General features: G+C 49.2%; 8 protein-coding genes across 8 annotated transcripts; 4 read left to right on the top strand and 4 right to left on the bottom strand.

Annotated features, from left to right (window-relative positions):
• Positions 1–199: 199 nt before the first annotated feature.
• Positions 200–1,586, bottom strand: VTN77DRAFT_2731 (uncharacterized protein; the record flags this gene model as incomplete). The annotated part of the gene is made up of 2 exons (XM_069418603.1): positions 200–1,322; positions 1,531–1,586. The coding sequence occupies 2 exons, from the start codon at positions 1,584–1,586 to the stop codon at positions 200–202; spliced, it is 1,179 nt and encodes a 392-aa protein (XP_069282212.1).
• Positions 1,587–2,555: 969 nt separating this feature from the next.
• VTN77DRAFT_2730 (uncharacterized protein) lies at positions 2,556–3,939 on the bottom strand (the record flags this gene model as incomplete). Its single annotated transcript, XM_069418602.1, has 7 exons — positions 2,556–2,624; positions 2,686–3,016; positions 3,078–3,309; positions 3,364–3,472; positions 3,532–3,684; positions 3,745–3,788; positions 3,864–3,939. The coding sequence occupies 7 exons, from the start codon at positions 3,937–3,939 to the stop codon at positions 2,556–2,558; spliced, it is 1,014 nt and encodes a 337-aa protein (XP_069282211.1).
• A 678-nt stretch (positions 3,940–4,617) lies between these two features.
• On the bottom strand, positions 4,618–7,080 carry VTN77DRAFT_2729 (uncharacterized protein; the record flags this gene model as incomplete). The annotated part of the gene is made up of 2 exons (XM_069418600.1): positions 4,618–6,726; positions 6,781–7,080. The coding sequence occupies 2 exons, from the start codon at positions 7,078–7,080 to the stop codon at positions 4,618–4,620; spliced, it is 2,409 nt and encodes an 802-aa protein (XP_069282210.1).
• Positions 7,081–7,533: 453 nt separating this feature from the next.
• VTN77DRAFT_2728 (uncharacterized protein) lies at positions 7,534–9,096 on the top strand (the record flags this gene model as incomplete). The annotated part of the gene is made up of 1 exon (XM_069418599.1): positions 7,534–9,096. The coding sequence occupies one exon, from the start codon at positions 7,534–7,536 to the stop codon at positions 9,094–9,096; it is 1,563 nt and encodes a 520-aa protein (XP_069282209.1).
• A 395-nt stretch (positions 9,097–9,491) lies between these two features.
• On the bottom strand, positions 9,492–12,373 carry VTN77DRAFT_2727 (uncharacterized protein; the record flags this gene model as incomplete). Its single annotated transcript, XM_069418598.1, has 2 exons — positions 9,492–9,593; positions 9,704–12,373. The coding sequence occupies 2 exons, from the start codon at positions 12,371–12,373 to the stop codon at positions 9,492–9,494; spliced, it is 2,772 nt and encodes a 923-aa protein (XP_069282208.1).
• A 5,054-nt stretch (positions 12,374–17,427) lies between these two features.
• Positions 17,428–19,113, top strand: VTN77DRAFT_2726 (uncharacterized protein; the record flags this gene model as incomplete). Its single annotated transcript, XM_069418597.1, has 4 exons — positions 17,428–17,763; positions 17,824–18,313; positions 18,380–18,972; positions 19,030–19,113. 4 exons carry the CDS (start codon positions 17,428–17,430, stop codon positions 19,111–19,113), a joined length of 1,503 nt encoding a protein of 500 aa, XP_069282207.1.
• Positions 19,114–20,114: 1,001 nt separating this feature from the next.
• VTN77DRAFT_2725 (uncharacterized protein) lies at positions 20,115–21,221 on the top strand (the record flags this gene model as incomplete). The annotated part of the gene is made up of 2 exons (XM_069418596.1): positions 20,115–20,308; positions 20,372–21,221. 2 exons carry the CDS (start codon positions 20,115–20,117, stop codon positions 21,219–21,221), a joined length of 1,044 nt encoding a protein of 347 aa, XP_069282206.1.
• Positions 21,222–23,860: 2,639 nt separating this feature from the next.
• Positions 23,861–24,717, top strand: VTN77DRAFT_2724 (uncharacterized protein; the record flags this gene model as incomplete). The annotated part of the gene is made up of 2 exons (XM_069418595.1): positions 23,861–24,503; positions 24,584–24,717. The coding sequence occupies 2 exons, from the start codon at positions 23,861–23,863 to the stop codon at positions 24,715–24,717; spliced, it is 777 nt and encodes a 258-aa protein (XP_069282205.1).
• Between the last annotated feature and the right edge of the window lie 388 nt (positions 24,718–25,105).

Raw genomic sequence — 25,105 nt, 5'->3', positions numbered from 1 at the left:
AATCGAAAATAATAATTCAAATCATTCATATCGTTCGTATCCTTTTTCTAGGTAGTATACAGCAAAAGATCGGAATCGAGATCTGATCCGGATCTTGTAAAGAGAGATCTATATACAAAAGATGTATAGTACTGTACTGTACATCAATTCATATTTCAGACATCCCCCCTGATTTAAAAAAAAAAGGAAATTATCATTATTATCGACGCTCATATTCTTCTTCCTCTTCGGTATCATCACCGCTGTCATCGTTATCATCCTTTCTATAGAGAAAGAATTGTACGAAAATCGCCATGTCCAACAGTAACGTCCCCAGACTGCCCAGTAACCAAGACAGGTTGACAAGGATGTACCGGCCATAGAGGGCAGCGGCCTCGCCGGGCTGACAGCGCGGCGCCGGCTTCTTGGAGACCAGAAGTTCAACTTGTTCTTGCTCTCGTGCACCGCATACAGGCGAGTACGCGAAGATGGACAACACATACGTCAGATTGCCGATGCAGGCAAAGAGGAAGAAGAGCAGGGACACGCCCTCGGTCGACTTGCGGCGGAAGTTGAGAAGTAGTTGAGGGAGGCGGGAGCCAAGATACAAAACGGCGCAGAGGTAGCCGAAGACCTGGCCCAAGACGTCGAAGGAGAGGGGGTCGTGATCTGGTTCTGGTTTCTTGGCGTCCTTACGATGGCTACCGCCAGAGCTCACGTACCATCCTAACACCCCTGCAGCACAGACAAGAGCGATAGCAAACGTGTTGAAGAGGACGGTCTGTAGGGTGGACAGACGTCGTGCGGGACGTGCAGATCCAACGCCAGCAGTCGAAGATGACGGCGGTAAGGGGTCGACGAAGGGAGTCGCAGGCGACAGATGGGTTCCGTCGACGTGATGGGAGCGCTGGTGAGGCTGGAGATCTCCTGATGAGATCCGCTGCGATGACGCTGTCGTGTGGATATGACCATTGCCATTGCCATTGCCATTACTCAACAGTGCCGTGCGTTCCGTCGGCTGGTATCCTTCGCCGTTCTCTGCGCTAAAATCACTATACCCAGACCCCGGCCTGACCTTCTTCGTCGCGACCTGGTCCGACAGGGTAAAACCCCGGTAATAGAAGCATTGGCCCAGCAGCACGATATCCGCGAGGGTGTAGTACACCGCCAGGATGATCATGGTGGGCAGGACGCCCTGGAGTACGGCTCCTAGAATATTGAAGACATCTCCGGCCAGCCAGACGATGATGAAAAGTAAGGACAGGCCATCGGCAGACCCGCGACGAAAATTTTCGATGATCTGTGGGGAGAAGACGACGACCCAGCAGGCGATGGAGATGGAGCTGAAAGAAGAAGCGCAATTGATATTAGGTCAACAAACTTCGTTCATTCTTAGTATGGAAGAAACCTGGCAAATTATAAAAAAAATTACATGAGTCTTGCAAAAGTCTGACAAGCAATAATGCTCCCGACTCATTGAACATCAATTACTACTCCGGGAAAAAAGGGAAGAAGGAAAGAAAGAAACAAAAAAAAACCATCAAAACATACCCAAGAATGCCGCTCAAGGCCTCAATGTCAATATCAACTGCTTGTGAGGGAAACATAGTGTGCCCAGACTCGGTGGCATAGACATCAGTAGTCCTGTCGACTCCGACGTAGAGATGCGCGGTAAAGACGGGAATTATCGCATCCAAAGAGAAAAAAAAAGAGAGAGAAATATGGAATTAATGAATATATAACCACAGCGTCCTCCAGTATGGCCAACTGATACGAACACACACCAATTGGACTAAATCGAGAACAAAAAAAAAACAAGAACAAAGAAAAGAAAAGTAAAAAGAAATTGAACCAACAACCCCCGCCCAGAGAGAGCCTTAGCCAAGCGGAAAAACGATGGATGAGTCAATGACGTGCACCGAAAAGTTTCTTTCTTTCTGCCGCAGCGGAATGCGGAACCCTGGAAAGTCACGTGGGAATGGGATTTCCTTTTCCGGGACGAAGAATCTGGGGAAAGTGCATATATTAAGCCTGGAAAGGTTTAGCGTGAGATGGATCGGATGAGGTCCCTGATAAACTTAACCCGAATTAGGTAAATCGGATTATCCTGCTAGACCAGTGGTACAGTACATCTACGTTTACCTACCGGTTTTCATTTACAACAGAGTAAGGTGATTAATCCTCATGTATCAATCATTTACGCTTTCGCCTTCTATTTTTTTTAAAAAAGGAAAAGGAAAAAAAAACTACTATTATGATCCTAATGTAAAGTTCTCGGATTTAACCGATCTTGTCCGAAGCTCAAAGCGAATATCGGGAAAAAAAAATACAATCTTCACGGATCTGGCTTGTGGGATCTCAAACTGAGCCAGGGTTGAGCTGTTGCCTGGAGTATTTCCTCATTCTCTTCATTGACGACTCATTAGACGTTATTGCATGAGATAAGCCGAGAATTCTGAACATGCATTTACCATAGTCATTCAATGCCTTGCATACCCGCAAAAAAGGTGGTTGCTTCATCCTGCTAGATATTGACAGGTGATACCAGTCCCTGCTTACCAGAGTGATCCTAGAGCCTAGAGTCCAGCCTTCGATTTGACAAGAGCCTCCAGCTTGTCCTGCATTTCGCAAAATATGTTAATTGCCTGAAGTAATGTTAGTAAAATAAATCCAAGCTTGCTTATGTAGGTGAAAATAGGTATTTACCTGCGTCAGCTTTTCCTCCCCCGCACCTTTCTGCTCTTTAGAGAGCGCTAGCCGATACGCACTAGGATCGTTCACATAGGAGACCTTCGAGGGCACCTCGACCGTGGACAGGTCTCTGTCGAAGAGGGACTGTGTTGTCGGTACGGATCCAGGCTGAGCCAGCTGCTCGAGAAGAGGAGGGGAAATGGTAATGTGATCCACTCCCGCCAGGGAAAAGATCTCTTCAGTCGACGTCAAACTGGCTGGCATGACCTGAGTTTTGGCATTAATGGACTTGAAATATTGCTGGATGGAGACGCAGAGCGAAAAGAGCTTGTTTGGATCGGTGAATCTAGCTCGCTGTGAGTAGAGTCCAACATATTTAGAACATCAAAAAGAATAGAAAGACTGACCCTGGTTCGAAATGAACCTTGAGCTGGTTCACATATGGCGCGACATATGTGCAGCCCACTTCGGCAGCCAGCATTGCTTGCGTGAGGGTGAAGAGGGTCGTGGCCAAAGTGCGAATGCCAGCCATCTCGAGAATCCGGCAAGCCATCATGCCTTCCCATGTGCTAGGGATCTTGATGCTGATTTGGGTTACATCAAAGTTGGGCTCGAAGAATTTGAAAAAGTAGAAAATCCCTGGTAGCATTGTCTTAGCTAAACAGCACACATATACCTGCGGGAGAAACTCACGAAACGCGTTCGCGACTGTCTTTTCGGTGGAGTACGCATAGTAAGGGTTTGTCTGCACATGAACCCGTCCGCTGATATTGGGAACCATCTTCAACGCCAGCTTCACCATCTAATAGTCGGAACTTTGTCAGACACTGTTTCTATCAGTAGATACAGCAATCCACGTACCGCGATCTCGACTGCTATCTCTTCCATGGTGACTCCCTCAAAGTAGTGGTATTCTGAATTGTGCTCTTTGGCAACAAATTCTGTAGCTGCACGGACGGCATCTGCAAGCAGCTGTTCGTGTTTTGGCTTCGATAGTTCAAAAAAGGCGATGGCCTGTGTATTTCGCGCTGTGTCAATAAACAGTTCGATTTGTGGACAAAGGACAGGAAATACCTGGTTCGAAGTGCAGTCTTTGAATGGACCGAGCTTCTTTGCAACTGATATCGATCAATATTCAGCAACGTTCGGAGAAACACACTGAAGCAGAACCGAGATGGATGAGAAAGGAATACCATCTTCATCCAAAGTATCACAATCCACCAAGCTTTGAGCCCGAATGGCATTCAATCCTGTCTTTCCTGAGGCCATAATGGCAACTGACCGGACGACGAGACGATGAGAAAGTTAAAAGGGCTCAGTTGAGGGGAGTTCAATGTTTAGATAAGCTCGAAAGGCAGAAATGTCAGAAAGGATATGAAGGTGTAGTTAGTGGACGTGAGTGAAGGACGTGTATAGATTCCTCTTTTTATTTTATTTTAGTCGAAAGTGAGTTAAGTAACAACAATGCTTCCCAAAATGACAGGTCTACCGACGCGATCTAGATCTTCCCCGCTGCTATCCCACTTCCTTCTTTGGGCTGCTGACCGGATGCCTGCCGATCAGACGTTCCTCTTATCGGCATTCGGGGAAGTACCCCCCGGAGTTCTTCCGAGAGAACCGTAAGTGCATACAACGTAAGATTAGGCTGTTTTAATGCAAGTGATGAAGTTAGGATCAGTTTCAATGCAAGTACTGAAGCTTGGATCATGTAATCTAAACCGCGGAATGATATCGTAAATGTCTACAACCAAGTCAGGAGACGCCAAAGGTTGTATTTACCTAACAGAGTATGAAACAAATTCTGAACTTCCATTTCCAGCCCGAAAGACAGTATACATTACATGATCGGCCAATACCCTTTTTCCTAACGCCCACCAGATGCGAAAAAAACACCAGTAAATACCTAGGTAAGCCTTACAAATCTCGTTCAACCTGCCGACTGGGTATCTATTTTGCCCCCATATTACTGGCCAACCAAGCTTCATGCGCCTTCTTCTGCCTCTCCCAATCCTTACGGAGCTTCTTGGCACGGCTCTTGGTAATCTCTTGGCCGGCTGCGTCGTGCGTCGGGATGCCGTCTTCATCCCAAGCACTAAATTCAGCAGTCCGGTACATCTCCAGGTGACTGATCCGGCCCTTTTCCGCCTTTGCCAGGGCCTCCTTCTCCCTCTGTTCTCTCTCAAGTTGCTTCTGGCGAGCTCGGGCGGCCTTTTCTTCCCGAGCCTGGATCAGCTCCTTCGTCACCGGCCTGACTAGTGCCGGCAGATTGTCTCGATCTTCGAGATAGACTCCGAGATCGAAGAGGTCGACGTCACGAAGTCGATCGCAAAGACTCAAAATTTCTTTCCCGAGATTGTCAGATTGTTCGAGAGAGGAGACTTTGGTACGGAAATCCGACAAGACATTGGCGTATGGCTTGGCCTCCTCTGGGACTTCTTGCTCGGGTTCCCGACTGCTGTCAACAATCTCCTTGATCTTCTCTGCCGAGAGACCCTCTTTCGACCGAGCCAGTTGACGGAGCGAGTCGCGCATGGCCGAAAGAGGGTACAGATACGGCTTCGCCACCTCGGGCACATCGATCCCGGACCAGCCAATTTCTGGACTGTCAGGTTTTGCAGAACCATTCAAACCAAATATGTTAACCATTGAGGTCACCCATCTCGCGACAGCTTCAACATGCTGAGGGTTCAAAGTCGACTTGTCCGCGCTGTTATACTTGGAAATGAGTTCAGATATGGCAGACATCGCACCAGGCGTGTTGAACGAATCGCAGAGGTGCTCATGGACAGCCGCTTTGGCCTCCTCAAGAGCAGCAGCAAGAGATTCGTCTGTACCAGATGTCGGGACCTGGAAAGTAGAGGGATCCTTCATTTTGATGAAGAAGTTGTTGACTTTGTCCTCCCACGCATTTCCAGCATTCACGAGCTCCTCCGTGATCTCAATACCCTCTCTCCATCCGCCAAGCAAGAAGACGATACGCAAGCTTCTTGGCGTCCAGTCTTTTCGCTCCAGAGCTTCACGAATTGTCGTAAAGTTTTTCAAGGACTTTGACATCTTCGATCCTTGAATTGAAAGATGACCCATATGGAAGAAGTAGTTCACCCATTGGCAGTTATTATGGTCATGGGCCCAGTAGGCTTCACTCTGGGCCAGTTCATTATCGTGATGGGGGAAGGCAAGATCAATACCCCCAGAGTGGATATCAATCTGTTTGCCCAGCTTCGCTGAAGCCATTGCAGAGCATTCAATGTGCCATCCAGGTCGTCCTTTGCCCCAGGGACTCTGCCAGCTAGGCTCGCCCGGTTTGGATGCCTTCCATAGCGCAAAATCAGAGGGCGACCGCTTTTCCGTCGTCTTGCTGATCAACGCGCCTTCACCTTCAGCCACCAGTTTGTTGTCTGATCGACTCCAAGGTTCCAGCCTTGCGTAGGGGTGTCCAGCAGCCTCAAAGGCTTGAATATCAAAGTAGACAGAGCCGTCTGATGTGACGTACCCGAACTTGTTCTCGACAATGCGCTGCACGAAATCGGCAATCTCCGCCCCATACTCAGTGACCCGAGTGATTTCGTCAGGATCAAGAACGTTCAGCTCCCGGACATCTCTCATGAACCGCTCTTCATATTTCTTTGTCAGTTTGGTAAATATAGAGTGGTCATCCCCATTAATAGATGACCCCTTCAACTTGTCCAGGTAGGGAAGAAGAACGTCTTGGGCGTTTGTGTAGAAGGTTTCACTGGAAATTTCGGTAGAGCTTTCTGCTTCTGCGATAGCCTTCGCCGCAGAGGCTACAGTCTTGATGTGCATCTTAACCTTGGCCTCATCGTCTCCGGGTTTCTCATGTCCGGGAAGCGGGCCGCCATTGAGCACAACAGCGTAAACCTTCTCCACCTCTTCCTGGTACTTCGCAGGTGGCAGCTCAGAGTCTAAGAGCGGCAAATTCTTCTCCAAATATGCTTTATATGCCAGATTTGCCGTTTGGAGGACTTCCGCATCGATTGTAGGATGTTCGGCCATAAATTGTGAGAAGAGGTGTTGTTGTCGCCCTCGAAGAATAATCTAAGGCACATGTCAGCAAAAGTAATTGTCCAGCACACAATGGGATAAACCGACCTTGTCATCCACATCTGTTATATTCATGACGAATTTGACATCGAATTTGAAATAGTCGCGCAAAATGCGCCGGATAATATCTGTGCTGACATAGTTCCTGGCATGGCCCAAGTGCGCATCGTCATAAACGGTGGGCCCGCAAGCGTACCAGGTGACTTTTTTCCCTTCAGGATCGATAGGGATGAATGGGACTTTGGATCGCGTCAACGAGTTCCAAACTTTCAGGGGAGGTAATCGAGAGCTGGACTCGGGGTGTAAGGTCGGCTGCTGCCACGCGGGCTGCTGGCGGACGGTAGCCATTCTCCTGAAGAAAATGAAAGCAGAAATGGATGGAGACCGCGATTTGTACAGATACGTCCAGGTAAAGGCGAATCGCCCGGGAGGAAGTGTCATAAATGAAGGACGGGGAGGTGATTAAGGGTGGAGGAGGGGCGATTCGCGCAAGGAGGGGCTTGGTGACTCAAAAGAGAAGCAACAAAAAAATAAGACCGATCGCATCAACAATGTTCTCGCCCCCAAGAGCGCTGAATGGCTGGCCTTGGCTGCGGAGGCGGGAGAGCCATGCCCTAAGCCCTACTAGTCTGCTTTGGGCAAGCTACAAGAACAGAAGTTTTTGGATAAGGCTTCAACGGCTTCAACTTTTCCGCTGGAACACCACATCGGCTTGGATTTCGCTCCAGAGGGATTGTCAGGTTATTGTTTGGGAGAACAGCGTGTGTCACAGTTTACTGGATCTATAAAGCGATCCTCGCCATGCCTTCGCCCTTTCTCACACCGGGGTCCTTGTCCCGGGCGGACGAGCTGGCCGTCCTTCATCTCCGCAGAGACCACCTCATCCCCACTATTTTGCGGACGTACGATGATGAGAATTTAGGATATGACGAGGGTAAGGTCACGAATACCCGTTTCGGTTCATTCCCACACAGCACCCTCATTGGAAAGCCGTGGGGCGCACAGATTGTCGCCTCCAAAGTCGACACCGGATCTCGAGGGCGCAGACTGGCACAGAAACCGAGTGGTGATGGACAACAGCAACAGAAGCGCAAAGCAGAGGAGCTAGATTCGCCGAGTATAACAGACGAGGCAAAATCTTCCCCGAAAGCGGCCGTTGCGGCGGAAAGCGGCTTCATTCATCTGCTTGCTCCAACACCCGAATCGTGGACTGCATCTCTTCCGCACAGGACGCAGGTTGTCTACACCCCAGACTACAGTTACATCCTTCACAGGCTTCGCGTGCGGCCTGGTAGCACTATCATTGAGGCTGGCGCCGGAAGTGGTTCGTTTACACATGCGGCGGCTCGCGCCGTATTCAACGGGTATCCCACGGATCAACCGCCCTCCAAAAAGCGGAGATTGGGGAAAGTCTGCAGCTTTGAATTCCACGCTCAGCGAGTTCAAAAAATCCAAGAGGAGATTAAGCAACATGGATTGGATGGGCTCGTCGAAGTGACACACCGTGATGTCTACAATGACGGCTTCCTTCTCGGGGATCCAAAGACCGGCCGATCGCCGAAGGCCAATGCTATTTTCCTAGACCTACCAGCCCCCTGGCTGGCCCTCAAACATCTCGTCCGAAATCCACCATCAGGGTCCGAATCGCCACTAGATCCTTCTTCACCTGTTCACATATGTACGTTCTCACCTTGCCTCGAGCAGGCACAGCGAACCATCAGCACTCTGCGACAATTCTCGTGGCTATCAATATCTATGGTGGAGGTCAACCACCACCGCATTGAGGTCCGACGAGAACGGTACGGGCTAGATGCCGAAGGCGTACGCGGTGCAGTGGTGTTCCCTAAAACAGTAGACGAAGCCGTCTCGAAACTGCGATCGATCGAAGAACATCAGAAGGAATATCGCAGGATTCTGAATCAGCAAAGAGACGGGGCTGTTACGCCCGAAGTTCAGATAAAAAAGGAAGATGAGAATGAGAATGAAAGCAGCAGCGCGGAGCCTGCTGAGGCTCCTTCATCTCAGTCACAGTCACAGACCCCAGCATACGAGCTGGGCCGCCTGGTCCACCGCACGGAACCAGAACTGAAGACACACACATCGTACCTCGTGTTTGCAGTCCTGCCTCGTGACTGGTCTGACGAAGATGAACAGAGATGTCGCCAGTCGTGGCCATCCCGTGCTCAATCCAGTAATGATTCAGAGACGGGAGGGCGAAAAAGCAAAAAGCAAATGAAGAGGGAGGCTCGGGCACAACGGCAACAGCAACAGCAGCAGCAGCAACAGCAGAGCAACGAAGGGCAGAAGAAAAGAGGAGAAGAAGCTACTGAAGAGCCAAAGAGCGAAATGGATATCGATGAGTAAAAAGGGACCAATTTGTTGGTCAGAGAAAAACAAAAAAAATTCTATTCAATGTTCTCATATCGACTTCATTCCGTCATGACATGTGAATATTTCAAAACAAATCAGCGTCTCTATATGTACATAATTTGAGTATGTTCATATCTTTCCGCTATTCAGCCTGCTCATGGCATGGCGTCTCGCGGCTGACTTGTTTTATTCAACTTCGAAATCGCTTGGATTATTGACAAGTTTCCTGCGATGCTCTGTTCATTAACAGCAACCAGGAGTGGCATGTGTAGATAGGAGAAGTCATTAGAAAGGAAAACTCAGGACAATATATAGAAAATTTTTTTCTTCTGGATCGCAACAGTACTCTCGCAGGGTATATTTCTATATTTTCAAAGAACAGGACGATATCAGAGATTATTTTCCTTGCGGAATTTGTCCCAGGCTTCGTTCAGAGCGCTGAACACAGCCCCGGCAATCATCCGTTGCTCGGTGGTAGCATTTGTCGGGATCTAAAACGCGAGAGAAGTTAGTCAATTCAATGAATTTGGACTGGATGAAGATCCATTGGGGGGACAGGAGATTGCTATGAAATTGAAGGAGAATAGGACGATCAGCGTACCTTGTCAGGGTGCACTTTTGCGATTCCCTTCATATAATGCACCTTGACCTTGTTAGGAAGGACCAGTTCCGACATATTGATCTTTTTCCAGCCGGCTTCGGGCCATAGAATGCTATCAAGGCTGGCGAGAAGTGCACGCAGATTATCTTGTTTCCCGCCCTTCCAAGCTGCCACCTTAGCATCGACACTATCTGTTAACGCTAGTCTCTCTTCATCGACGCGATCAGCTGCTTCGTTCGCGGCCCGCAAGCGAGTGACGGCTTCAGCAGTAGACACCGGGCGTCCAGCGAGGTCTTCCAACGCAGATTTCCTGGGAGCAGCCGCTGGTCTTTTCGGTTGGGTGGGACGCGGTGCAGTGGAGTTAGAAGCCACTGGGGTGGGTTTGCTGATACCGGCCGCTTTCTCACACCTGTTGCGGCCTTGGATACTGGTACTGCCACCATGACCGGTTTCCACAGCTTGTTTCCAGATCTTTGCCGCATCCTCCCACCTCTCCAGCTGTTCCAGAGCCTCAGCTTTCCGCATGAGAGCTTTACCGAAAAAGTCTCTCATGGGCTTCGCGGGCTGCCCATTTCCAAATTCAATCTCTTCTCCTTCCCCTTTGGATGGGCCAATGACTGCCAATATCGAATCCGCATCAGCGATTGCCGCCTTCGGCTCTCCAATTTTGAGTGCCGTCATAGCACGGTTGCTGAGAAGTACGATCGTGAGCGGATGGCTATTGGGCAGGAATGAAAGGGCCCTGGCGAAGGCCTCATGGGCAGCGGCATAATCTCCCCTTTTATAAGCCTCATTCCCTTTCTCACGCTCCTGATGTGATGACATGAGCGAGGAAGGCGAGACATGAGGAACAGTCCGAGCAGGCACCTTTGGTCTTGAGGGCAAGGGCTTAGGCGGCTCCGAAGATTGCGAAGCCTGGCGTGAGGGCGTTGAAGACGATGAAAGTCCTGATGGCGAAGGTTTGGAGCTCTCAAGCAGATCTATAGTGGGTTCTGTGGCTGACTGTTGCTGTGCTGGTCGTCTCCTCCTGGCCGGGCTGACATACGCTTGTGACGATTGTTCTTCGACGGCAGCTCGAGTAAGTCGAGACTTGGGATCCATGGCAGTGAATTGTTGCTGTGATTGATGTGGCTGTTGCTGCTGGCGAATGGAAGCAGGCTTGGCTTCATACTTTTCACTGGGTGCAGCTGGAACTGGAGTTGGATGTCGGCTCCCTCTGCTTTCTGGTACCGTTGGCACATCTCCTTTCGGTCGCGTGCCATGTCGTGCCGGGCGAGGAGCTTCAGATTCGAGGAGTAGTGCTTCTTCAGTTAAGGTATTAGAGGTATTCTGCCCCGGATTTATAGAATTGTCACGATTGCTCTGACGTGACTGAGATTCGGTACGCTGATTCTCTCTGGCAAAGGCAGCCTCTCTCATCCAACGGGGTTGACTGGGATCTGATTCGCCACTAAACTCTTGGACAGCTTGTTGGACCTTCCTGCTTCCTGTTTTCCATAGAGAATTTGCGGTCTTCAAAAACTGATTGCCCAAGTTGGCCGCTATTTCACTGACGTCTCTCTCACGGGACACAGGCGACCTACTGTCATCCCGACGTCGAGCCGCATCTTCTCCCTTCATCCATGAGGGGATGTTCCTTTCTCGTCTCTCACTCTGTTCTCGCCTCCGCTCAAGATCTCCCATAATCCCACCGGGCTCGTTGAGCCTTGCTGCATCCGCTTTGGCTCTAGCTTTTTGCCGGGATTCAGCATGTGCCTGATTCAAGAGCCATCCAACTGCCGCCTGAACATCCACCCCCGTGTTATCCAAAGCTTGACCCGCTTTGTCGGCTGGAAAACCCATGTCGACCAGTTCTGCGATTGCTCGATCTCGCGCATCGTCGGGGTGTGAAGGAGGGCTGCGACTTTCGTGATCACGTGTATCCGTAGTTGCTTGTGTTCGAGCCTGCGCTACTTCTGACACTGGCTTCCCAAGCAACCCAAGGAAATCATCGTCATCGCCTTGAACTGCAGGAGGGTTCGGTGCGGTTGTTGACTTCGAGCTCATCTGTCCCAACCCGAACGGGTCGTCATCCTCGGGGAAATCCATACCAACCGACTGAGATGTTGACTCTGCCCTGTGAGATGTCTGATTCGAGGCGGGATTGAATCGCGGGGATGAGCTGGAGGTGGGAACGGGGAAATGAGTCGATGCGTCTACAGGCGCAGATGCATTGAAAGCCGCTAATAGGTCATCTTCGTCGTCGTCGGGGATCGCTGCCGAGGTTTGTACCTGAGATACAGCACTAGACAGAGCTCGCGTGCTTCCACTCTGGCCCAAGCTGTCCAAGAATTGGGCATTCTGTCCACCATAGTGTGCTTCAAGCTGGGCACGCCTCTCCGCCTCTTGTTTCGCCCTTTGTTCCTCCAACCGTTTCTGTTGCTCAAGCAAAGACAAATTCTTGTTGTTGTTGGACGACCCAAAAGAGACGAGACTGGCAAAACTATCGTTTGCAGGGGTTGTAGACTTCGAAGATGGGTTGGACGCAGTCAGATTGCCCGAGACAGGTGTCGATTTCCCCGAACCGGAAGGAGCGCGCATACTCGAGAACAGTGAGCCGGAGCTCAAGGGAGGAGGCTTTGGGGGATCATTGGGACCGGAGGTCCAGCTTAAGCCGCTCAAATCATCCATGGATTCTTTGAAAGTACTGGGGTACGAAGCCGCGCGTTTAAGTCAACTGAACGGAACTTAGGGGAATGGGTAGGGTGTGGAGAGTGCTCAAGTGGACCATTGAAGCAAAGATGCCAATGAAGACTGATCCGCAGTAGAGGCCAACGGGAGGTCAAATAATAAGTTATTGTTTGCTTTCTGGAAAGGCTCCCACACGATGAATTGTTTGTCTGGACGCTGCGAAGTTGAGTGCATCAGGGAGCTCTGCGACACCAGTCAACCAGGTGTGGCGGACGGACATCGGGCAGCTTGCGCATACTCCGGACGCAGCTGTGGCTGAGCTGCAACTGTGGCTGAAACATCCCCGCTTTCAATCAGATAGAGTACTCCGTACGGAGTATACTCTCCCCTAGCTCAATTTATACTCTGTGCTTATTGCCAGGAGAATAATTAGAAAAACATATTCAACGTGAAAAAAGACACCTAAATGTATCACTTCTCCACTTTGAGGTTTCTTTTCGGGCTCTGATACCGAATTCCTTAATTAAGGAACACCATTTTTACTCATAGCGACTTAAGCGCACGTGCTGTGCCGTCTCAGATATCCACTTGAACCAGGAATGGGGTTCGTTTTGAGTGCTTCCATGACCGAGTTCAAAGGGGAAAACTCGTAAATATTGTGTACTCTGGGATCCTGTCAGAAATTGTAGCAGAAGCTCCCCTAGTAGTGTATATCTATGTCCTTGCCGGCCTATTGCCTGACAGCAACCCCTCAACTTCTTTTTTGCTCTCCAGCGATAGATGGTCTTGGCTTTTCTGCCAGAGTAGGACTTATCTACTTCTAGGGCTGGGTAAGCCTTTTCGGCTCGCCACAGACCACTGTTTGTGCCTGGCGACTCCACCAGGAGACAAGAAGGCAGGAAGAATGGGCGCTGATGACGAAGTCTCCTTCCAAAGAAGGCGTGATTAGTTGTGGCGACGATTAAACATATGTATCAACAGAAGGAGCCGAGCGCACAATGTTGTTATTGTCCTTGTAAAGCAAGCAAGAACCATTATCTTCATGCAACCTCATCAAGTAGGTGCACGGGTATGGCTAAGCGACGGGGCTCTCGAGGTTCTTAAGATGGTTTATTATAGAGAATTTAAGCTGTAAATAGTTACCTCAGGTATCATTTCCCCCATCCATCTCTTTGAGATTTCGTCGACGTTCGTCACCCTAACTGCCTTCGCTCGTGCCGCGGGTGCAATCATTCCCCTCCCTGCAGATGGGCGGCCGTAGTAAATAGGTGGGATTTGTGTCTTCAGAGCCGTCTTTGAGGCAGTTCGCTATCATGACGCAGGGCCTGCAGTTCCCGATCTTGTTTTTCGTTATGCTCATGCAGTCCGTTAACATTCGTACGAAGCTCATTGTTCTCGGCGGTTTGGTTTTCGAACAGATGCTCAATCGCTGCCACACGTTGTTCCAAATGGTCGAAACGGTCCATTGTCTTCATACCCGCGGAGTTTCCGAATCGCTTCAGGCTGTGATTGAACTGAACGGGCTGGTCTGATTGAGTGAAAAGTTGACCTACCAGCATCCTTAAGCACTGCAATGATGATCCGACAGACCACCCTGTACACTTGAACGTGTGTAAGAAACCGTCATCGAGATCGCTAGTTTTGCAGTTCTCAGTAGAGAGACACAAGGTACGTTGCACGCGGCTGCTACATCGGGGTCACGTTGAATACAGAGGGCTATGGCGATAAACGGATCGGAGCTGTTCAAAATCTCGTGTTCTTCCCTGAGATTTTGAGGTTCATGCACCGAAATGGCCGCAATGCTCCCACCTGAAGGGTCACAATGCCCAAACGCCGTACATTGCTCTGCATCAACCACCCACCGCTGAAGATCACGCCGCAAACGTGAAGAACGCACTGCACCCATTGCCGTGAAGGGTACTGGCGAAGGTGAGGGGGCTGGCGATGCTAAGATTGTCTGTTTGACACGTCCGTCCCAGAAGGTCTATGAGTCATACATCTATGAGTCATACATGTCAGTCTTTGCATCAGAGACTGTTAGGCATCAGCCGTCGACATACCAGAATAGGTGATGTACGGCCACTGCTGAGCGCTTCCTGGCTCCCTGGACGTTTTAAACTGGCAGCCATCCTGGCTGCGATGAGATAGTTGATCGAAGACGACAATAGAGATGGGGCTGGAGTCAAAAACGCTATACTGAGTATACGTGGTAGTGATGAACATCTCTGAGGAGGAGAAAGCAGATGAGGGCGGGGATGGGGGCCTATAAGTCTTGCTGAATATCTACACAGGGAATGAGGCGGCTCTTGCCGTCATATCTGCCTTGATAACTATTGAAGGAACTTGCGATCTATATAAAGTGGACTCTCGCCTTCTACGTTTAGATAGACAGCCTCTTGACAGTGCTTGCCTACCTGGTGATCCACGTTCAAAGGAGGGTGGTCTCTTTGGTGTGGTCATGAAATATCGATATCTGAATAGTAGCCGCTCCAACACTCGTCGACGTGTGAACGAAGCGCGGTTCGGATCATAACAGGTGTATCGAGAACATCTTGACGTTGGGTATATTCGAGTCTCCTTTGCTTCCCATGGCAAAAAGGGTGAATTTGAGCTGTGTAGCGACATCCTCTTCTTCCACGTACGGAAAATCCTTTTCTATTTTCTGGCAGTAGAATATCCTCTAATAGTGTACCTGAACAAGGAATCCAGACTAAAATTTAAGATGGTGATTTTCAAGGTACCAACGAAAAAAAAAACATTTGATAATAGTAAAGGAAATGTTTTTGAGCTAATACATTGAGTCTGCAGGTTCAAGCTCTGTGGTAAATCTCCTCGCAGTGAGCAATAAATAATAATGGGTGGAATATACCCATGTACCTTTCCCAGCTCCTTTCCGCATGTGCTAGAATAATCTTGATACTATCCGCCAAGTCCGGCTTGATATTTGTTGGGGATGCCCGTACCAACTGATTCCAGTATCCAGGGGTTTAGTTAGACGGCCCTTAGAAGTTCTTTCTGCATTTTAAGATTTAGCAACAGCTATGTCGGCGGGGAAAAGAGGCCTAGAGTATTAAAAATTTTAAAGGTACGCAGGCATGACAAGCATTTTTATGCGAGATGCCTAATTACTTAGATGATATTCATGATCAAGTATGAAGCTTGTGCTCTATGGGCAGTCCTTTTTTTTTGACCTACCGGTACGCTGAATCACTACATCTTGCATTAGGTATTGAAAATTTGCCGGCATCCGGTGATAGACGTTGTTCTTGGACCTACCCTAAGACCTGTCAACTTGTCAAGGTGGAATGATTTGTTCCGGGATGGTTCATGAGCGGGCCACTAGCCTTGTAACTTATGCGGGCTTTAGCCATCGGATCCATTTCGTACCTGTCCACTAGTCACTAGCTCATAGAAGAGTTCCTGCTCGTAGGGCAATTTCCATGTCAATAAAAGGTGTTCAAAACAAAGCATTTTCTACTTGCAAGGACACAATATATCTTGCTAGGATTTTCTTAATTCAAAGAGTCCCAGACTCTCATGAAGATATCAGCCATGGAGCGAAGAGTTAGCAGGAATTAAGCCTGTCAAAGTTAGGACGGTCGTTTCTCATCCAGAGACTGTAAGCACCTGGCTTGGGCAATACTCTCCGCTAAATAGGGTCATGGATTTCCATTAGAATCATTATCCATCCATGGTACGGAGTACGGAGTACTGATAGCAGTCTCCCATGCAACGCCATACTATAAGATGACTATCGCCGTTCCTGGGCTAGGAGACAACCTAGCTCGACCCGGTATCGTGGCTTCGGGCGTTTAAGTTCCCCGGTTGGCTAGGAGTTGACACACAATAATGAAGTTCAGACGGTTGCAATTAGTGAAATTATTCTCAGGTTGACTCCTGCCACTAGCTTCAGTCGGGGATAGCCAAGTAATCTGTCCGAAACGCGCATCAAGTGTCGCAGGAGTCGGGACTCGAGTATATACCATATTTGGATGCCCAAGCGTCAGACCTCAGAGTCACATCGCGCGATAATATAAAGAGAACGAGGTATCAACTTGTCAATCTGGCAACGATTCAGGATTGTGATGAGCCAGCAGAGCAGGCTCGACAGGTTGGTTTGGTTTAGCGGGCACGATCGTCTCGGTTAGGGCCCGGCGCTATGTTCACGGAACCATAGCCCCAGCAGAGGATGCCGAGTCGAGGCCAAGAGAGGTTCAGGGAGTTCGTCTATTCTGCGTAACGCGCACGGGGTACATGAATCATGATCGGCTCGTGGACGTCCACATGGAGCACTTCTTGGGATATGTGAACCTGGACAAAGAGGCTGACCTAGAACGACCCGGTTGATCGATAAGCTCATTGAAAATTAGTACGATGTCGCAGGATAAGGAGTTGCTCTGTGCGTCGGGAGTCTGTGCTCCCTTTTTGTCCGTTATCGATAGAGTTTCGCATAAATTTTCCAGGTCAAGCAGAGCCCCAGTGCGGGACATATTAATGTAGAGGGACGGTGAACGTCAACAAGGTATTGGAGAACCCTGGAACGTACCTGTCTGGAACCTAATCATGCTAAGAGGGGAACGGCCATGTTAGCTTCAAATCCTCTTCGACAGCAAGAGCGCGACCCCAAAAGTCAAATGGAGCAGCGACCCTCCGTGGAGCATTGAGACTCCGCCCGCTTTTCTCCTTTTCCTCCCAATGGCCCGAATAGTAATGCCCCCTTCCACCAAAGGTCCAGCCCTCCACTGCTCATAGACGCCGCCACGGCTTCTCCGAAAAAAGTAGACAGGAGAAGGAGCTCATTTCTGTCAGCTTGTGGACGTCTTTTCCCCCTTCTCTCTCTGTTCCTGGAGTACTGTTCTTGCTGCGAGCGTGTGTGGTGTAATCACCATCGCTTCCTTTTTCTTCAAGCCAGGGTGGCTTTGTGACGGAGATCTCTCGTGGGGGTACAGTTCTCCTTTGTTTATATTTAAAACATCTACTGGTGGTTCTCGTGTTGTACGCCAGAGGAGTTTTCATCTGTTCTTTTCAGACGTCGCTTTTGGTCCTCCTTCACCATGGGTCTTTTCAAGCGGAAAGACTCAAAAAATTCCATCCACAATAACAAGGATGATCCTGATTCCTATTCTACTCACAGCCGAACTTCCACTGCGTCGCTCAAGTCTCCGGCCATCATGTCCAGCAGTGCACTTCCTGCACCCATTCCTGAAGTTCCCATTTCGAAGCCCCCGGATCCTAGTCTTGATCCAGCAGCATATCTTCGAAGTATCCATGCCGTTCGCGAGCGCTCGAGAATCGTCTTGCAGAAGGCGAGGCAGAATCAGCTGAACCATTTCGACGTGGACATGAGCAAGTTTGAAGCAACCGCTTCCTATGTTGTCTCTATCATAAAGGTTCGATCTTCACTTGATAGCATCCAAACAGACTCCATCTGCTAACGCATACTTGTGCAGAGAGACTACGCACCTGACTACAAATCAATTCCTCCTCACGGCCGTTGGCAACATTTTGATGTCGGTGGGAGACCTCGTATCAACCAGCTTCTGCAGTCTTGGCCCAGCACTATCGATGCGCAGGAACGGACTAGGAGGCTGATCGACTTGTTCGTTGTCTCCGTCCTGCTGGATGCGGGTGCAGGCACCAAGTGGTCTTACAAGTCCAAGGAGTCTGGCAAGATATACTCCCGAAGTGAGGGCCTGGCGGTGGCGAGCCTGGAGATGTTCAAAAGCGGGATGTTCAGCAGTGACCCTACTGAGCCATGTCAGGTGGATGGAGCCGGACTGAAGAAGGTAACGGTCGAAATGCTCGCCAAAGGCATGCAGCATTCGGAGCAGAATCCCTTGGCAGGTATAGAGGGCCGTGCAGGACTCCTGGCAAGGCTTGCAGAGGCATTGAACAACCAAGAATTCTTCGGTGTGGACGCCAGACCCGGAAATATGTTAGGTGAGAATTCCTCCTCTTTTGATCTGATTTCTGTGACTCGTCAGATCGCAACTAACATTCCAACAGACTATTTACTTTCCCACCCTTCCACTCTCGCATCGTCTGTGCCGATTGTCTCCGTGCCTACCTTGTGGTCGGTCCTCATGGACGGCCTGTCAGGGATCTGGCCTCCTTCGCGGACGCAGATCGATGGAGTGTCCCTTGGCGATGCGTGGAGGTGTTCCGCCTTACCCCAGTCGCCTCCAGCTAAGCCTTGGGAGGGCATTGCCCCCTTCCATAAACTGACCCAATGGTTGTGCTATTCCATCATGGTGCCTATGACAAGGTTGATGAAGATTCAATTTGCCGGTGCCGAGTTACTGACTGGCCTTCCTGAATATCGCAATGGCGGTCTTCTCGTCGACATGGGACTCTTGACTCTCAAAGAAAAGGATATGCAGCGGGGTCTCGAGGCTTATAAAGAGAATGCCCAGATTAAGGGCCAGCCCAGTGTGGAAGTCGTTCCGCTTTTTACAGCCGACGACGATGTTATCGTCGAGTGGAGAGCTGCCACTGTAGGCTTCTTGGACGACCTCCTCGAGGAGGTGAACCATCAACTGGGCCTCAGCGGAGAAGATGCCTTGACTCTTGCACAGTTGCTTGAAGCTGGAACCTGGAAGGTAAGATCTGTCATCTGTCAACTTTCCACGACGTCGATAAGCTAACAGCATCTCTAGGGTGGCCGTGAACTCGCGGAAGTCTCGCGACCCAACACCAAAGAACCGCCGATAATGATATTATCCGATGGCACCGTGTTTTGATCTGCCACTACACCGTCGAAATCTCGTCCACAGCCATACCTTGTCGAGGGGGAGGAGGGGGCGAGGAGGGCGTACTGACTAGCCCTTCTCTGGGCATATCTCTTCTAATGATCTTGATGACTATATTTTTCTGGATTACGATGCGACAGGCTTTCACCGGCCTTTGGTTGAGGCCTGTAATTTCTTAATGACTTGTTCCTCAAGAGACTCTCTGCAGCAGATGGAAACGCATTCACGACACCAGTGGCCACATGAAGCCCCATTGTCTGGTTATGGCAACGACGGATTGGATATATGTTCAGCTTAATTTACCTCTCGCGGTTGTGACTGACAGTTAGAGCTGACCTACGTCACTTGTGTATCTAGTGAAGGAAAGCAGTCTTTAGTTTTTTTTCCCCCCTTTGACTTACTCATATTCAGATTGTAGAGCGCTCTACATAGGAAGAAGAATCTCTCTGGGTTGCATCCAGTATTACTATTAATCTAGGCAGTATGTAAACCGAAGACATATACACATCGAAGGCGTGGAAAAGTCCTTCATGCTCAGCAGCGCCTGCAGTTGCCCGCACAGGCAAGTGCAATGACTATATAATCACAGAGAATTTGCCAGTATTAGATTGATAATTATCTCCTTCCGCTATCAAGCGTCACTATCTCGAGCCACCAAGACATGGGCGACGGTGTTAGGTGACTGACTAGTACCGAATCAGTGCATGTGACTTCTCGGAACAACGTTGACCCAAGATGGCTCCTGAATCCCGACATCTCCGCGGTCCCGCTCAGTATTTATGACTGCGACAGTTGATGAGTGGAGCACCACAATACTCCGTACTACGGGGCTCATCGAAGCTTGGCAGTCTGCCTTGTTTCTCAGATTCTCTGAGCCAAAGCCCTGAGTTTCTGAGTTAGTGCTGCCGTTGATTTTTTTCGTCTCAATTCGGAGTGCCAAGTGCTGGCGCACAGCAGCGATAGAGGCACTGTCACGCGATAACACAGTCACCATGGACGTTCGAAAGAAAAAGAAGAAGGTGCTCTTGATGGGGAAGAGTGGCTCGGGAAAATCCTCTATGCGGTCTATCATATTCAGCAATTATGTCGCAAAGGACGTACGACGTCTGGGAGCTACCATTGATGTGGAACACAGCCATGTCAAGTTCATGGGAAATCTCACCCTTAACTTATGGGATTGCGGAGGGTGAGTTTAGGACAAGTTCATGGGTGGTATTACGATATATCTAATCTGTTTTGCGATGTGAAGTCAGGACGCTTTCATGGAGACGTATCTGGCCTCCCAACGCGAAAACATCTTCTCGGATGTCGCGGTTCTTATCTACGTCTTCGATATCGAATCGCGCGAGGTTGAGCGCGACCTTGACACCTATAATTCCATAATAGAGGCTCTGCATGAATATAGTCCGAATGCCCACGTGTTCTGTCTCATACACAAGCTCGATCTGATTCAGGCTGAGCATCGCCAGCGGATATATGAAGAGCGATCGGCTCTTATCCGAAGTCGCTCGAGGCATTTCGAGATTGATACCTTTGGCAGCAGTATCTGGGATCAGTCACTCTACAAGGCCTGGGCAGGCATCGTCCACAAGCTTATTCCAAACCTTTACGTCATTGAGCGTTTCCTCAGCGCGTTTGCGAAGAAGATCGATGCGGAGGAGGTCATCCTCTTTGAGCGATCGACGTTCCTAACCGTCACGTCTTTCGCGTCAGACACTGGGAGCATGAACCCAATCTACGATCGACACGAACGGCTATCGAATATTATGAAGGCATTCAAACACTGCGCTGCTCGAAACACCCATACCACCCCGGCTTCGGCTGGGTTCCTCGTTATGCACACAAAGACCCCGCAATTTAACGTCTTCCTGGGCCGGTTCACCGATAATACTTACATCTTTGTCGTCGTGCCCCCTGGCGAAGCGGCTTACAATTGCGCAGTCTTGAACACCATGTTGGCAAGAGAGGGCTTTGCGAAAGCGGCCTCTGCAGGGCATGGTGATGGATTTCCCTTACCCGCAACAGAGAGTGCTCCACCAGGCGATGGAATGAATGGCTCAGCGAATCCCCAATCTGACACATCGCCAGAGGAGGAATAGGGACATTACACCCTAATGTTCCAAAAAAAAATCAATTAGACTCTATTGATTTTCTCCATTGTTGCCATCTAACGAAATTTTGTCATGACTAGGATAGTTCCCTTTTTTTTTTATGTCATTTTTTTGTTATTGTTGTTTTTTTCCCCAGATGATCCCATGACGGTGTTGTGATTTTGAGAGTCCTTTCTGATGATGCGTGCAAGCAAGCAAGATACCCCAAGACATGATGACATGTATGGTGCTTTCCTCGAGTGTATTGGGAATGATGAAGGGGTTGTATTGAATGGAGGCAACCAAAAAATACTAGGATTACAACAATCCAATCCTCTTTTCACTTTCTGGTAACAACTTGTAGTAGTCTGTTGCGAAGGAACTGGGTACTAAATATAAGACAATCCCTTGCCTATGCTTCTGCTATGATGATTATCGCATCAAGTCAGTGAAAAATCGCAGAAACCCAAGTGCCATACAGAAAAAGTAAGTGGGCAACGCATTAAGGCTGTTGTATTGGTTATTATCACGTCTAGGCGGTGAGGGTATACTTTAGCATCACATAGCTGACCAAGGGTTCCCCGTGTTTAAATCACACCACAAGCCCCTCGATAAAGGGTCTTCTGGCTGAAGACGTGAAAATTTTCTTGCGTCCGATGTCCATCTTGAGGACTGACACGTAACTGTTGCAAGCTGTCTCTTGCTCCTACACCAAGATAAGCATGCTAAGAATATCCCCGACCAATGTCATCACCGACCTTCAATATTCCTGCCTATCAGCCTTAGGCCCCCATATCCGTGAGATCATTGGACATGCTAATTTCACTAGATGTCATAGGACGCGGAGATGATATATACCGCAGGAATAAGCCAAATCGCGTCCGCCTGGGCGAAACTGGGATCATCAGCGGTGTATTATCAGAGAAAGAGAATCATGTCACATTGGTATCGGGAAATATCCCTGCAGACCACAAAGACAGCCATTGTCTTGCGGATAATAATTTCATCTGGCCATTCTCAAATGCTCCGTTCACAGCAACTCGTATCATCTGATGAACGCACGTCCAAGCGAGCCAGAACTTCGACCGATGTCTGAAGCTCATTTGGCTGTCGAATCCCGAAACCAGCAGTCTGCAGAGGCTATGTCAGCGCTTCTTGCATAGCAAGGAGTTTGCTTTGTTCGACGTAAGTGGTCAAGATTAATTAATCTCAACTGCCCTAGACTTTCATCAGGGTCGAGACTGTGGCCAGCATTATCTAAAGTTGGATGAGTATACCAAAGCGGTGCCTTACAGAGACTTGGCCAGGGCTACTGCAGGAGCGTCAAACCGGTCAGCAGGCTATCACGACTTACCTCTCGTTTCGGTGGCCCGACATTCGCTGATTTGCTAACACGGTAAAATGTGGCCGGTCACTTGGTCAATGGCCGTGGCCAGGAAAGTGCTTCTTGGAGGCGAACAGAAGGCAACCGGGCGAGGCATCTGACTAGCAGTTGCCCGGGGGAAGTCAATGACCAGGACACTTCACTCGCTGAAGAACTAGCAGCAGAGGAGAGTACTTAAAGGACGACTCCTGCTGTCCAGTTTCTCATTGTCTGCTACCTCTTTGGAAATTCAAAACACGTGCTCTTGTCTTTCTTTCTCACTAAATCGACCAAGAGATAGCTTGGGGGAACGGATTTGATCATGGCATCTTCAGGTTTGCGAGATCCCGCCGCTTATGCGATCCCACGTTGACATCTTCAATCGGTCCTCGCCCCTTAGCCGTTGTCCGTTTGACTGCTGCTCAGTTCGCCGAATGATTGGGGGAGATTTTCCCCGCCCAATTCTCATCTTCCTTTAGAACAGAAGCGTCATATCAGTGGAGAGCGCAGGAAAGAGGTGCTGGTTAACTACGCTTATTACTTCCTCGGTCTTTCAATTACGTCAATGACTGTCTTCAATGATTCCAAGCGCTCTTGCTGAAATTCAGATCTTATCCCACACCTTCTCTGTCTGCAACTTCGAATCCGAAATCCAATCAATATTCACATCCTCATATTAAGCCGGAGTTGCGCACCCTCATGCATGAGCACTTGACCTGCTCCCAGTCTCCGGCCGGACCATGGGATATCTCCGCTTGGTGACAAATGGATGGCTCCTAATGGCTTGTGATGAGTATCCGCGGCTTATGCCAACACGACGCGATGTTGTGAGTTATCTTTGGGTATCCACACAGTTCCAATATGGATATCCTACACCTTTGGGCAGCTGCTCATATGCGCTATCGGTTCACGGCTCGCCATGTCATCGTGTGAGTGCCGTCTACTAGCGCAATATGCAACCATTGCCATGTGAACAAGGTCAGCTTGAGCCTCCAGTGCCACTTGTAGGGCATAAAAGACGAGATTATCAAAAGGGCCCCTATGACGATCTGCCGTGGAGTGAACATTGGTAAGTGGGAAATCCGAAATCAGCGGAATCTGGTCTCCTGCTTAACTTGGTGGAATATCTTCAACGTTTTGAGGTCTGTCCCTTCCCATGGATCCGCTCAGAGCATCCAAGGACAAAAAGAAATTGATATTAACTGGTATCATTCGCAGCATCCAATGTCACTGTTTTCCAAGTAGTGTCTCCCCCGTCTAGAGTACACACTACCAACCTTGCGTTATGGAGGCTGTTAGAGGTCTCTGTTTTCTCTTTAATATTACCCCGGTCAAGATCAGAGGAAACCGGCCCGAAGAACGAGTAGGCCCGCACGATCATTGGATTCCTCCACTGAGGCACAGATACTTCTCCCGAGACGAAGCAAATAGTACTGGGTGGTACAGGTGGACTGCAACTGGAATTCAAGAGCTAGTCTCTCCACCCAGACTTTTTGCGGAACCTAACACATGTTCCATCTTCTTCGATGCTGAACGCGGTTCATTCCTTGTTGCCCCTGCCGACTGTTCGCAACGAGACATAAGTGAGCTCATACAGCAGAATGGCGCACTGCAAGCAGGTTGGGGCAGGGTTGGCTTCAACCATTCTACTTACGGCAACCAGGAGCTCTCCATTATATCGTTTTGCCCTGCCGAAGACTACAAGCTGAGCGCTCGAGGATCCCGATGCTGGATGCCAGAGTTGATTCCCGAGACCTATGACAATCAAGAAAGGGATAAATTTACGGACCTTGCTGGTGAATTATCAATTCTGCTGGGATTTGCTGCATTTACTTGTGAGCCAAGAAGAGACGAAATACTCTACACACTTCGGAAGAGTTTTCGTCTTCCTAGGTGGATTCCTCACTACCATCCACAACCTTCCACTAGTAAGTCATCCAAAAAATGAAAAATGATATATTCTTTTTCCTCGATCGAAGCACTGTTATGGAGGCTGAATATAGCGCAGAAGCCTTTCCGCACTGTCATGCCCAAGGGCTCATCGTGGAAATAGCGCCAGACCCAGAGTCTCCAATCGGGGAGGCCGAATTAACCGCGATTCAGAACGGCAGTTTTGGGGCCTTGATTCATGCGTTCCCTTGAGAGGGTACATACAGCATACTCTCCACCTTGAAAAGAATGAGAATGGGGTTGGGATTGGGAATCTCTGGTGTTTCAAGTTGTTTAGCTTCGATTCGCGATGATCCGCATTCTTTTCTTTTTCCTTCTTCGTCTCGTCTTCTCATAAAGTGAACGAACGGAGTTTGATATTATATGACCATGGCCCCTCGGAGGGGTGCATGCGCGGGGGGAGGGGCATCGACAGCTTCCTGATCGAGACAGAATACGTTACGTCACCAGACAACCCTAGTTTGTATCCTTGATTGCTTCTGCTTCGCTTCTGTTACAGTTCATCATTCGTTACTTTTCTTTTTCTGCTCTCAGATACCCGTAGGATAGTTTTCCATTTTACGATTTTATTTTTTTTTCT

Source organism: Rasamsonia byssochlamydoides, assembly GCF_041956645.1.
Source record: "Rasamsonia byssochlamydoides strain NRRL 3658 unplaced genomic scaffold VTN77scaffold_2, whole genome shotgun sequence".
Lineage (NCBI taxonomy): Eukaryota > Fungi > Ascomycota > Eurotiomycetes > Eurotiales > Trichocomaceae > Rasamsonia > Rasamsonia byssochlamydoides.
The sequence above is the reverse complement of the archived record's forward strand: the minus strand, read 5'-3'. Positions and strand labels throughout refer to the sequence as shown.